A 15294-nucleotide genomic window follows, 5' to 3' on the forward strand; every position below is an offset into this window, starting at 1 on the left:
CCGCGGCATGTGGGATCTTCCCGGACCGGGGCACGAACCCGTGTCCCCTGCATCTGCAGGCGGACTCTCAACCACTGCGCCACCAGGGAAGCCCCTATATTTTGGGTACATTTGATTGAGTTTTCTTTGTTCTGCATTTTTTTTCTCCTTGTCCCTGTTAGGAAGTTATATATAATATATCCCTCACTGGTTTTTTAATGGTTCTCTTAGAATATTTAACACATATATTTAGAATTTAGTTACCATTATTTAGTTACTAGAGTCTTTCCCTGACCAGGAGAAGAATTTAATAAAGTTTCACTTTCTTTCTCCCACATACCCATTCTCCATATTGTCATTTATTTGTGAATTTTTAGTTTCTGTTTCTTTATACTACAAATATAACACTACTTGGGCTAAACCATATTCCATCAGTTTCTTCACTCACTGTTTTTTCTGGCATCTGTCTTCCTCCATAGTTATTTCATTGTTTTATTGAGGTACATGTTCAATTATTATAGAAAAGGGAGTTAAACTCAAGACTCCTTACATATATTGGAAAGTTTTTACTTGGATTTTCACATTTGTTTGCTGGCTTGGCTGATCGTAGGATTTTAAGTTCAAAATAATTTTCCCTCATACTCTTTTCCACCACTGTCACCTAAGAGAAGTCCGAAGCAGTATAATTCATATTACCTTGTCTATAAACTGCCTTTCCCCCTTCTCTGAGGCGTTTTGAGAGTCTTCCCTTTGACTTCTGAAATTTAACCAGGATGTAGCTTGGCATGGGTTTTTCCTTATTTGCTCTATTCAGGACCTGATAGACTATTTACATCTTAGGATTCAAAACTTCCTTCCTCTCTGGAACTTGCCCCTCCTCCTCCTCCTTTTATTTTAACTTCCTTTTCCTCCTCTTTCACCTCATCTCCTCCTTCTCCTCCTTCCTTCAATCTTGCAAATCCTTCTAGGGAGATATTGGACCTTCTGAATCTGCCCTTCATATCTCTTGACTTTTCCTTCATATTTTCTTTTCTCCGTCCTGGAATGATTAGTCAACTGACTATGCTAGTTTATTAATTTACTTCTCAGCTGTGTTCATTGTACTTTTGAACTTTTAATTTTTTAAAAGGGTCCATTGTTTTGTTGTGTCTTTCTAAACATGTTACTTAATATATTTTTAAATTCTTTTTCTGTTTGCTCTATGAAGTCTTTTCACTAAATGTCAGTTCTACTTTTTGAATTTGGTGCCTCTTATTGTGCTAGTTTTCCTGTAATAGTGATGACGTTTTGTTTTATGCTCATTTTTAATTTAGGAATCCTTATTTGCTTACACATTCACCTGTCTTGAGTGATTGTAGAAAGAAAATGGAATGTGTTGCCTGGACCAAGGGCTTGTGTTCTTGCCATGTGGTCTCCCCACCTCTCTACAGTGGGGCCTTGTTCTTCCAGTCAGTTCTTGCTGCCCATAAGAGTACTTTGTGCTGTGGACAATGCAACTGCTTCTTACTTATTAAACCAGTAAAAGAAGAACAAAGAGATATTGCTTCATTAATCACCCAGGGTATCAACTTCGTGTAGTTATCGACTCTTGGCTTTAAGGATCCCTATAGTTAGTGTATGTCCATATCAGTCTTCTCTGCAAATGTTTTAGAGCTATGGTTTCCTGTAGTCTTATTTCTGCATTGAGCAGATCTTATTTATGTTCTATCTTTTGTGATCCTTCAATATTTCTGATTCATTGATGATTTATAAATTTATAAATTTATTTTGTTTTTTAAGTATCTACATTTTGTCATTTCACAGATGATTGGTAGAATACATACAAGCACTTAATCTGCCATCTTTATTCAATCTTCCTCTAATTTCTTAATAAGAAAAATTAAATTTAGCCATCCTTACTTTGTGTTTCTCATACTTCAAAGAACTGTCTATAATACAGTTACCCTTCCCAACAAAAAGGAAAACACAAACATATTTTATTATTATTCTGAGCTCAACCCTGGTAGGAGAAACAGCTGTTTCTCAAGAGGAAATAATGATAAAAAATGAAGTATTAGGTGAGAACAGAAGCTTCAATGTAGGCACAAATGAAAAACTATGTTTGATAATGATTCTTTCTCTCTCTACAAATCCATGATTCTATTTGCTACTGAATGGGCAAGTAATTAAATCAAAAAAAGAAGGGACATGCTTCCAAATTTGGTAGTATTTTTTACAATGTGCCATGGATATGTTCTCTTCAATCCCTTTTAAATACCTATCCCTGCAGCATGATTTATTCAAAGAGCATTGGTTATAGAACTGGGTACAAATCCCAATCTGTCCACTCAGATTTTCTGACTTTCTGTTGATTGTCTATAAAAGTATGATTGATATATCTATAACACTTGGAAAATGATAAGGTACCCAACAAGCTTAACAGTGGAAAAAGAAAGAGTGTCATATTGTAGGAGAAACAAAGGCACTTTTGTGGCTGCATTATTAGGTTTTGTTCAACCCTCCTATATCCTCCTCCCAAAAATGATTGTGTCCTTGTGGCCTGGGGTTCACTCTCACATTTAGTCTTTTGGGTCAGGTAGAAAAATATAGTGAGTAGGCCATGTGATGAGTTAAATCTATAGCTAGATAAGGATACACCCCATTGCAGTGCTTCTATTTTTGCAATATCTAGTCCAGTTTCATTTTTTGGTATAGTTACAAAACTGTGGGAGGCTTACCTGAGACTAGAAGACAGTGACCTTTGGAAGGCATTGACTGCTCCTGAAGAAACCTCACTGGTGCTCAAAGGAATGGGTTGGGGTGAAAATACACCCACACAGAGGCAGGAAGCTCACCGGTGCAGAGGAATAGGAGAACTGTACCATCAAAGCAGGCCTTCTTCTCTGGACCAGATCTTTTTTTTTTAAATTTCATACTGGAGTATGGTTGATTAACAATGTAGTGTTAGTTTTGGGTATACAGCAAAGTGATTCAGTTTTATACATATACATGTATCTATTGTTTTTCAAATTCTTTTCCCACTTAGCTTATTACAGAGTATTGAGCGGAGTTCCCTGTGCAATACAGTGTGTCCTTGTTGGTTATCTATTTTAAATATAGCAGAGAGTGCATGTCAATCCCAAACTCCCAATCTGTCCCTCCCCCCAACCCTTGCCCCCTGGTAACCATAAGTTAGTTCCCTAAGTCTGTGAGTGTTTCTGTTTTGTAAATACATTCGTGTCGTGTTTTTTTTTAGATTCAGCATATAAGCAATATCATGTGATATTTGTCTTTCTCTGCCTTACCTCACTTAGTATGATCATCTCCAGGTCCATCCCCGTTGCGGCAAATGGCATTATTCTTGAATTCTAAGAAGGTTCCCAAGCTCAATTCTCCCTCTCAGGAACACTGGGATTCGTTGTCTCCAGCACTCATTTGGGGACTTGTATTTTGCTGTCATTTTTGTTACTTTTATTTGCCACAGGTTTTACTTCCCCCACTAAAAGTTAAGTTCTATGGAAGTGGAGGACTCACAGAGTTATTTGTGGACCCCACCCAACCCCTTACCCAAGAACCTTGCTCAAAATACTTGCAGATGGAATATTTTCATGGTTCCTCCACGTCTTTTAGTGTTCAATTGCAAATGAACTACAAAAAGCGAGAGACCAAAGGTAAACTTCTACCTCTGTTATAACAGGATTTTGTGCCGCTGTATCAAAGCTTTGAGAATTTTTATACACGGAACCTTTACATGAGAATCAGAGACAACTGGAACCGGCCCATCTGCAGTGCCCCGGGGCCTCTGTTCGATGTGATGGAGAGGGTGTCAGATGACTACAACTGGACGTTTAGGTGAGGCGGCCACCTGAAGGGGCTTGGTTGAAAGAAATGTTTTCAAGGAAATTCTAGCATGGGCACCAGAGTACAGATCTGAAAAAAACACAAAGCAATAGAACAGCTGCCCTTCCATCATTCAGCCTTTTGCAAGCCCTCATGATGCCAATGGGAGAAGTCACAGTAATTAAGTTGCCAAGGGCAGCTTACTTGTATTGCGATTAAAGAGGAATCAGTGGCAGAAGGTGCAGGATACACAGGGCCAGCTGGAAAGAGTCCTTTTCAGCTTCATTGACAAATGGTACCCTCCTACTTCCTGCTGAGGGAGCCAGTGATGACCATGGCTCTTTCTGATTTAGAAAGTCCTTGCTGAAATTTAAACCAGAGCACAGGTGTCACGAAAGCAAGCACCCAAGACAAATCAGGGCTGAGTAATACTCCATGGCCTGGAAACCTTTTCCCAATGCTCTGCCCAGCTTCATTATGAGGTGACTCTCCTCTAAGGACAAATCATTTTGTGGTGACAACCAGGCAAATCAAAAAGAAAAGCTGTGACTTGGGCCAAACCCAAGGTCTCTTTGTGAGAGTTTTTTCTGGGGCGTTAGGATGATATTAAATGAGAAAGCCCTTTGTGTTCACCTGCCCTTCTCTCTGCAGGTTTACTGGAAGAATCATCAAAGATGTCATCAATATGGGTTCCTATAACTTCCTTGGCCTGGCAGCCAAGTACGATGAATCTATGAAAACAGTAAAGGATGTTTTAGAGACGTATGGCCTGGGCGTGGGCAGCACCAGACATGAAATGGGTACGTACATTCACTATTTTGAAATTGTTTTCCAGTTGGGTCTCAGATTCCTTGTGGTTACTTCTCAAATCTAGATCATATCTAGACTGTGTGACTCAAAATGCTGTTATAAAACACAAAAAGGAAAAGGTATATAATGGTCTTTTTGGAAATTTCAAACATTATGCTCTTACTAGGCAGTTTTTAAAGATTTTAAATCTCCAGAGCAAAAAAAAAAAATTGTTCTTTCCTGACCACGTTATCTTAAAAAGCAGCTATAATGCCTCTTCCATCTGGTCCTTTTCTGGGTCTATTTTCTTCCACTTTTCTTTTCTTTTTAACAGCTTTATTGAGTTATAATTGCTATTCAAAGAAAAACATTGTACTTATTTTGTATATATAATTTAATGAGTTTGGACATATGCATATACCTGTGAAACCATCACCACAATCAAGGTGATAAACATATCCATTACCTCAGAAAGTGTCATATCACCCTCCTTTTTATGGTAAGAATGCTTAAATGAGATCGATCCTTTTTTCTTTTTTTTCCCCTAAATAAAATTTTATTTTATTTTTACTTATTGAAGTAAAGTTGACTTATAATATTATATTAGTTTCAGGGGAAACCCTAGTAATTCTGTATTTAGAGATCTACCCTTTTAACAAATGTTCAAGGGCACAGTACAGAATTGTTCCAGGAACTGTGTGATAGGGCAGGTCTCTAGAACTTACTCGTCCTGTATCACAGAAGCTTCGTACCCATTGAACAACAACTTCTTCTTTGGATTTGGCTCTTTCTCCCACTTTTCTTAATGATGCCTATCACTGATCTTGCTTTTGTACTTGTATATTGCCCGTCTCTGCTCCTGCAACATAAGCTCCATGAAGGGAGGAATGGGTCTCATTGACTTGTGTTGAATGAATGAATGACGAATGAATGAATGAATTGGAAAGATGAAATGGACTGCCTATTTATTTCTTTTTTATTTGAAACATTTTTCTCTTAGAGGAGTAAGATCTTTGAGAAGGAAACTTCTGCTCCCCTCACTTCTGGGAGTATGAGCGGAGCAAGCTTGTTCCTGTGGCCTGCTTTGCTCTTCCTGGCCCACTGTCTTCTCCTATATTATCTCATGTGTTCCTCACAAAGCCCCGTGCTGTGCGGGGCAGCACAGGTGGTGTTATTCCCATCTTCCAGAGGAGGAAACTGAGGACCACAGTGACTCAGTGATGTGCCCATGGTGGCCGATGACCCATCCTAACTCCCGGGGTGGCTCAGCTTTCCTACCAAGCAGTTTCCCAACCAGGATAATACATGCAGAGCTCACTAAGTCAGTTTCAGGCCTAAGAATCAGAGGTAAATCTGCTAAAAATGGATTTACCATTCATGAAAAATGAGCCGCATGCCTCTCTCAGATAACCCCTTGGCAGAAGGCCTTTAAAAACATGTAATTATTCAGACCTGTGCAATAAATAGCCATTCAGATTGAACAAAATCACCTTCTTATCCACATAGCCAGTAAATACTTAACTAAAACTCCAGAGTGTATAAGTAGTTGCCCAGATTTCTTAGGAAAGACACGGTATCTTTATTTTGATGGATGAGGGCTGGAGAAATAAGCAGGCAGTGGAAGAAAGGTTCTACTCCTTTAGAAGAGCTGGGTCACCCACAGGATCCCACTTGGAGGTGGGACCGAGCCTGGAAGGACACACTCGTCAAAAGAGACACGGAGGGTGACACCAAATATAAGGGTTGTTCATCAGGAAACACACTTCTGAAGATGAGGACCCCCAACTCACTGAGACAGAACAGTCCCCAGTCACAGCACCAGAAACTAAAGAGAGGCAGCCTGACACAGGCGATGGTTTGCTCTCAGTAAAGACAGATACGGAAAAAGGGTCCCTGATTCTGCAGACTCAACAAACCCAGAGAAGCCAGGCAGAGAAGAAGATCCCTGTTTGGACTGCCTACATCCTACATGCTTTCTCCACCTACTCATCCTTCTGAATCACTGGGTTTTTAATATTTACTTGCTTCATTGTGAGCTCTCCAGCTCAAGCTCTAGGAAGATTTTAACAGCTTCCAAGGAAACAGTGAGACAGCAAGATAAAAACCACCCACAGTAATTTTAGGCAAATAGAAGAACTGAAAACAGGAATATAATCAGTCCAAAAATAAATGAATAAACAGGGTACATCTGAAAGTCTTCTGCAAGATAAATAGCAACCTGAACATAGCAGTCAAGAATTGGTAATATAGTTGTTTTTTTTTAACATCTTTATTGGAGTATAATTGCTTTACAATGGTGTGTTAGTTTCTGCTGTATAGTTTTGAATGCCATTTACTTCAAGATATACAAGTAACTTTTGGAAAATGTATACTACGTAGTCTTAAGAAAATATTTAACAGGGCCAATGGACTAACAGTGAAACTTTGGTAATATAGAGGCTTAAGAATTTTTAGTAACCAAAATAGCTTCTTGAGGAACCCAAAGTAAATGTTTAGGGATGTTTAATCACTTTAAATACTTCCTAGAGCTTTAAAAAGTAGTTTCCAATGTTCCAGGGGGAAAAGAACACAGAAATCATCTTCCAAAATAGGAAAATTCAATGAAAAAGAAATCAAGAGGAAACACATAAAATATAGCAAAAGGGACTTCCCTGGTGGTCCAGTGGTTAAGACTCCGCACTTCCGATGCAGGGGGAGAGGGTTCAATCCCTGGTCAGAGAACTAAGATCTCACATGCTGCACAGCATGGCCAAAAACAAAAGGTAACAAGTAAAAAATAAATAAATAAAAATAAAATATAGTAAAAGGATAAAAGATCACATATTTTATTTTTACCAAAAATATACAACTAGAACATATTTGCCTACTAGAAGCAAAGGACTGAGATTTGGCCAAAAACTAAACTCAATTATGTGCTGTAATCAAAAATAAATACAACTAAATTAAAGTTATTCCAAAGGATGAAAAGCGGAAAGATAGGTCCCAGCCAGGCACCTGGTTCCACCTCCCCGTTGTAACCAAGAACAAAATACCCTCAGTGCCCAAGAAGGAGGTCAATTCAGTGGAAGGAGCAGCAAAAAGTGCCCAAGAGTAAGGTTGTTTGCCAAATCTACACCTGCAAATGTTAAAACTAGGCCCAAAATAGAGCTGGAAATGACACATTTCCAGACAGATATGTACAGAATTTTAAGTGATATTTTAAGATATAAAATGATGTGCTTCTGTTTATTTTTCTGTACAACTAAAAGATAGCAGAATATGGAATTAGGGGAGGCTTTGACCCTCTTGTGGGTGGATTTAACATTTCACATGCTGATATGGGTGAGATGATTGTGCTTTTCATACATCCTAAATATGAGACAGAGTGAAATGGCAAATCAGAGTCATCATCAAGCTTTAAATACCTGACACATTTTAAATTCCTATCTTCTATACTAGTGTTGGTTTTTGTTAGAATGCTCCCTGATCTGGGCTGTCTCCCTGAAACTGCATGCCTTATGTGACATCTTTGGTAATTACAACCTAAGTTTGTTTTCTTTTTTAATAATGTTGTTAATGTGTTGTGAAAGATTAGAAATTTTTGAGTTTAGGTGTGTGTGACATTACATTGTGAATTAGGGACCTCTGGAGTGAACAGCCTATCAAGTGTTGAGACTGGTACTCTTTAAGCTGGCTTGCCTTCAAATTTTTAGCTGCAAAATCTGTAGATTAACTGTCTTAGCTGAAAAATGCTAGAATAACTACTATAATTTGTTTAGAAACAGATTCTAAAACTACACGGATATTTAGATTTTTAGCACTAGGATTGAGAATTGTGTAAAAATTGTTCATAATGTCTGAATAGTAACATCAAACAATCAGTAGTATCTTCAAGAATTCCCTGGCGGTCCAGTGGTTAGGACTCAGTGCTTTCACTGCCAAGACCGGAGTTTGATCCCTGGTCAGGGAACTAAGATCCCACAAGCTGCTTAGCATGGCCTAAATAAATAAGTAAATAAAATGAAGAAAACAATCAGTAAAACTTCATTATGCAAGATATTTCTATATATGATCTTTGAATTTCGTTACTGGAAAGAACTATTTAATTTTGCTGTATGTGGAAGGTGTTTGTTTGAATATATTGATTTAACAATGGAAGACGTTCATGCAGCCACCCCTAATGCAAAGTCAATGCAGAATTGCTTGTTCTTCCTTCATATGAATTAAGCTTCAAGTGAAGAATAAACTGAAACTTTAAAGATAATAAACAAACAACCTAAACGTGTGGTGCAAAGGCAAACAGAAAGGAAAGCAGAAGTTAAGCTTAATGTATGAATTATTAAACATAAGGAGAGATCCACCTTATAAAAATTACGTGGAGAGCCCATAATGAAGATTGATGCAACTCCTATAGCCTCTGTGCATTAAGTAACACAGCAGAGACATATATGGCTCTTTATTTTTCTATACAAACTGGAAATTAGTAGGACAATGAATTATGGGAGGCTTCAAAAATCATATGGGTCCACTTAACATACTTGATTAAAAACAAAAGTGAGAAAAATTAAAAATGAAATAATGATAGGAAACCCTAAAGTTCCTCCCAGTCCTTGAAAAATGAAGAAGACAAAAAAATAAGCAAATAAAGACACAGAAGACATTAACAATGTAATTGTTGAGTTTAGTTTAATATTTATATATTGAATGCTGAACCTTAAAACATATTACCTGTAGATGATATCTTTTTAAATATTTATTGAATTTTCATATAAATTTACTATATATTATGCACAAAGAAAACTTCATTGAATTCCAAAAAGTGAAATCTACATAGGTCACGTTCTTGGACCACTGTGAAATAAAGCTAAAAATTAATACCAAAATTAGAAATGAACCCTTTTTAAAAATCACTTGAAACTTTTAAAGCTCTCTCATAAGTAACTCTTGAATCAACAGGGAAATGAAGTTACAGTTACATCATGTTTAGAAACTAACAATTATGAGAACACCATAGGATCCAACTAGTTGTGTACTCAGAGGGAAATGTGTATTCTTACTTTACGAAAGAAGTAAGATCGAAGCTAGTAAACTAACAACCAATGGAGTAAGGAATAAAAGGAAAGCAAAAGTATTGCACTATTAAAGATATAAACAGGAACTTATAAATTAGAAAAGAGTAATTTCTATTGGGCTGAGGCACCTAAATTTTAATGTCACTAGAGGTGATTCTGATGACCAGCCAGAGCTGACAACCACTAAGCTAGCATAACCCTGATCCCCAAATTTGACAAATGAGCATTTAATAAAAGGAAAATTATAAGGCAATATTACTTGGGAAAAGAATTATACAAGAAATTGACATTGCAAATTCAACAGTATAGTCAAATAACATGATACCATGATCAAGTAGTTCTATGCAGGAACTATAAGGATAGTGAATTCAATAAGAAAATTTGTAACCTTGAAAGATCCAAGAAGGAAAACATATGATTATCTTGATAGATGTCACTAAAACATTCATAAAATTCAGTATCCATTCCTTATAAAACTTTTAATAGAATAAAAATAGGAGATTCTTGAATGGAATAAAAAATATCTACTTCAAACAATGAAAATTGTACTACACTTTGTGATGAAACTTCTAGTTACTAGAATCTTTCACTTTGAGTCAGGGAAAAGATGAAGATGTGTTTTTACCACCATTTTAATAATCTTTGGAAGTACTAGGCAATATAATTATTCATTTATTTTTTACTCCTTATGTCAATAAATATTTATTGAATAACTACCATGTGAAAAATAAGAAATATATGTGCAATAAAAGAAGAGATGAACTAACCATTATTTGTAGATGATCTGGTTGTTCCTTTCTCTATTTTTTAAACCATGATCTGTGAGTAGTAAAGTGATCCTCAGAAGGGACTGTTCTTGAGGCCACTGTAGAGATGAGGGGCTGCTGAGCAGGAGGGACAGAGTTTTAGTCCACTTTCTTCCATTTTACATATTAAACTATCAAGAATTTATTAGAAATAAACATTTAATAAAGATTTCAATAAAGAGCTACATTCAAAACCCACAAATTTTTAAAATTCAGAAAGTCTATAATCAACAATCAATAAGAGGATATACTGGGGAAAATAATATTAGTAGTAAATATGAGGAAAAATGGCACAGACCTAGGGAATAAGCTTATTTTGAAAATGTTTAGAACGTATTTGAAGAAAACTATAAGATTTTTATAAAAGACCTAAAATAATACTTGAAAGAAACAGAGAGAGACACCAATATCCTAGAAGGGGATGGCTCAGTATTACAATTAGATCAAATCTTCCTTAAAATGAATATGTAAATTGAACACAATCCAGTGACATTAATAGACAAGATGGGTGGTGGGAGGTCTCAACCGAAAGTCTAGAGACAAACACAGTTTGGTCCACTCATCTGTACATAAAAAGAACAACATTTCAAATCAGCTAGAAAAGGATCATTATATCACAATTAGTTTTGTGATAACTGGATGATCACATAAGGAAATAAGCCAGATTCCTATCTCACGCATTGTATCTAGGTAAGTTACACTTAGGTAAATTGCAAATGCATTTGCAATTGCAATGCAAAAACAAAAGCAATCACCACCAGAAATAACTATATAAATAAAATTGAAACTGAGTGAATGACTAAATGGATGAATGAATGAACATATGAACAGAATAAAACTACTTAGACAATTCAAATACAATATGCACTTGTGTATGTTCTTTGGTAAGGGCCCTGCTAGAAATGTCAGACTGCAGCTCCCTTGATGTGAGCAATGCTTGTGTCTTAGTCCATTTGGGCTGATATAACAAAATACCACAGACTGAGTGGCTTATAAACAACAGAAGTGTATTCCTCACCTTTCTGGAGGCTGAAAGTCCAAGATCAGGGAGCTAGCATGGTCAAGTGGGGCCTCTTCTGTGTTACAGACTTCTTGTATGTGTCCTCACATGGCAGAAGAGGTGGGCTAGGTCTTTGGGTCTCTTTTGTAAGGGCACTAATCCTATTTATGAGGGCTCCATCCTCAAGACCTAATCACCTTGCAAAAACCCCACCTCCAAATGCCATCATTTAGGACATTAGGTTTTCAATATATGAATTTTGGGGGGATGCAAACATTCAGACCACAGCAGCCTCTTCTCTAGCTTGTCACTTCTGATCACCCCTCCATTCTACAACCCATAATGACCTCCAGTCTTTCCAGCAAAACTCACCTCACCTGGCAAGATGCCCTCTTACATGGCAGGGATGCATTTTAAATGATGCCCAGGCTCACTTAATGCAACACAGACCTCTCAGGTCCATGGAAAACAGGCCCTCTCCCTGTTGGGAGAGACAGCTTGCTCCCAACCCAACCAGTAGCCACAGCTGTTTGCCCTTCAGATTTCACAAGCCTGATTCAGACAGTAGTCTACTGTGTACTCACACTCCAGGGAACCAGAGAAAGCTCTCCCAGAAACATGGAGGGAAAAGATCCAACAAAATGAAAAATTTAAACTGCTGTACAAAACAAAACAAACAAACAAAAACCAACAACAATGTCAACAAAGTTAAAAGTCAAAGAACAAAATTAGAAAAAATTATTCACATATATTTAACAAAATGTTAATATTCTTAATGTGTAAAGACGCTTACAAATCAAAAGGAAAAGAACATCCCAGTTTAAGAAGTGGGCCAAGATTTTAACAAAGTTCAAAACAGGCAAAACTACAGAGTAGGATAGTGTGATGTCCCTCAACCTTTTTTTTCATTATCACTTCCTCTCATGATACTTTAATACCACAGATACACTATATCTTTGTTTATGTAGTACATGGATATCTCTGCTTTACACATAAATAGAGAAAGATATTCCCCCTCCAAAAACCAATTTTCACCTCTTTGAGAGCAATATCACCCCTGTTTAGAATGCGTACGTTACCTTTGGGGGAGGTGGATGGTGACCAAAGAGGGAAAAAAGGGACTTCCTGGAAGCTGTTCATATTTTTTTTTTAACCTTGATACAGTTATGTGAGTTCACTTTATGAAACTTCATAGAGCTCCATATGTACAATTTGTTTCCCATTTTCTATGTATGTTCTAGTTTAAATGAAAATTTTACTTTTAAAAGTAGATCCAGTACATAAATGGACAATTAAGAAAAATAAATAAATATAAATGGGCAATGAGCTTGTGGAAAATACTCTGCCCCTTAAATAATCAAAAAATTATTAAGGCACAGAGTTACCATTTTCACCTAATTGGCAAAAGACAGAAAATAATATCCCAAAGTTTCAAAGGAGTGAAGAAAAGGTCACCCTTATATACTATTGACAGAGTAAATTGCAGGGCAATTTGAAAATGTATCAACTGCAAGCCATTTAACTCAGCAATTCCATTTTGAGAAATTTTGCTTTGAAAATTTTGAGTAAGTATTCAATGATGTATGATCGAGAATAATCATTGCATTGTATTTGATAATAGAAAAATTGGGGAATAAGGCATTTCCAGCAAGGAAAGTGATTGAATATATTTGGTAGATCTGTTTAACATAATATTATTTAGCCATACAAAGTTATAATGTAGTTGCTCAGCACCATGATTTAGAGCAAAGGCTCTGGGATGAGGCTGCTGGGATTCAAATCCTAGTCCTTACTTTTAACTAGCTAGGGCCTGAGATAAACTATAATATACGCCTTCCTAGTCTTCAATTTTCTCTTCTGTTAAATGGAAAATACATTGTTAATGAACTTATATACAAAACAAAAACAGACTCACAGACATAGAGAACAGACTTGAGGTTGCCAAAGGGGAGGGGACGTGGGGGAGGGAAGGAGTGGGAGTTTGGGATTAGCAGATGCAAACTATTATATATAGAATGGATAAACAATAGAGTCTTACTGTATAGCACAGGGAACTATATTCAATAGCCTGTGATAAACCATAATGGAAAAGAATATGAAAAAGAATGTATATATATGTATAACTGAATCATTTTGCTGTACAGCAGAAATTAACACAACATTGTAAATCAACTATAGTTCAATAAAGAAAGAAAATACATTGTTAAAAGACTAAAACAAGAACAGTGTGTATATTATGAGTCCACTTTTTAAAATATATTTTACATGAATATCTGTATTGATGAAGATGGCTATATTTTATTGTGTAGTATTTTCTATTTTTTCCACAATGACCCCACATTTTTTGGTTTAATTATTTCCTTAAAAGTCACCAGGAGCCTAAGATGAAGGCACAGTCTTATGAAAATTGTTATAGTACTTCTAAGACATTACCACTGAATCAGACTGACCAGATTTTTTCAGTGTACTGGAGAGTTTCTGCTGCAGGTTATGTGGATTTTTTACCTTCAACTGGTGGTTTTCAAACTTTAGCTCACATTAGAATCACCTGCAGGGCTTGGAAAACACAGATTGTTGGTCCCACCTACAGAGTTCCTGATGCAGTCAGTCTGGAATAGGACCCGAGATTTTGCATTTCTAACAAGTTCCAAGGTGATATTGATGCTGCTGCTCTAGGGACCACACTTTGGGAACCACTGGAAACTATCTAGCATGGCTGACTTTCTTGACCAAATTGTCAAAAATTTTCCAAAATGCAATGGTCTTTCACCTTGTGTGGAATGAATACCACATATACCGGGGGGATGGAGCCTATAAATAAAAACTGGAAAGTAGGTAAGATACACCCAGAAATCAGTGAAGCAATTTGATTTTTATCTCTGAGTCTATTCTGACACACATTGCTGGTCCAGATTTCCAAATTTAGGAAAGGATAAACTCAGGCAAACTAGAGAGAAGCTTTTGTTTCTGTTTGTTGACGGAAAGAATCAATAAACAATCGATAGCAGGAATAGAAAAGAGTTTTATTCCAGCCAAACTGAGGACTATAGCCAGCCTGGGAGACACAAATTTAAGAAGCACTAGAATTGTATCCCGCCAAACTATGAAATGCGGGAGGCTTATAAAGGCAAAAACTGCAAGGTTCCAGTTAGTTACATGAGTTTTTTATCAAGAATTATAACTAGAATTGGCAAGAGGTAAGGGTGTTTTTAAGTAAGGATTGATTGAGGTCTGAAATTGTTGCATAGTTACAAGGGCAGACCGTGAGACCATACGTTTGCAGCTGGCAGCTCTTAGCTGATATTGTTTTGAGGACAGCTGGTGGTGTCCTTGAGTTTGATAAAGTTCAGAAAATTCAAGGCTCAGTGATGCAGGAACATGTCTGAAACCACATCCACAATAGCTGCCTGGCTCCATTTTAGAGGCCTGAACTAGAGTTACTCCATTTTTTTTTCTAATGCATTCTTTTTCTAAATGGTTAAATCAGATGTACAATGCATGTTTGACAGGCCATAGACAGATTGTTCTAGTTAGCATAAAGTTTGTTAAATCATGTATAAGCCAGAATGATTTCTCTATACCTCAATATGTAGAAATTTCTTCCTTCACTTTCTCCCCTCTATTCTGCTTTTGGTCAACAAGGAAGTGTAGCTTCTTGGTCTTTCTTTCCCTAAGCACTGGATGGTTAAAAGTGGATGTGTAGTAACAGTACATTATCTAAATTTATATGCTCTATTAAGTGCTGCCACCTAGCAACTGTTAGTCAGAAGTTCACTTCTAAGAAAACAAACTCATGGAATGCCAGAAGACTAATTCTGTGCCAATGAAAGATCATTTCTACGTGGAGACT

The 15294-nt window shown here is 36.8% G+C and overlaps 1 protein-coding gene across 1 annotated transcript in view; it reads left to right on the forward strand.

The window, feature by feature from the left end:
• SPTLC3 (serine palmitoyltransferase long chain base subunit 3) overlaps window positions 1–15294 on the forward strand; it is a 133181-nt gene that overhangs the window by 31445 nt on the left and 86442 nt on the right. Inside the window, exons 4-5 of the mRNA XM_055090661.1 lie at window positions 3656–3810; window positions 4450–4598. Of these exons, the coding sequence (XP_054946636.1) occupies window positions 3656–3810; window positions 4450–4598 (304 nt within the window). The remainder of the gene's footprint in view (window positions 1–3655; window positions 3811–4449; window positions 4599–15294) is intronic.

This window comes from Physeter macrocephalus, chromosome 14, assembly GCF_002837175.3.
Source record: "Physeter macrocephalus isolate SW-GA chromosome 14, ASM283717v5, whole genome shotgun sequence".
NCBI lineage: Eukaryota > Metazoa > Chordata > Mammalia > Artiodactyla > Physeteridae > Physeter > Physeter macrocephalus.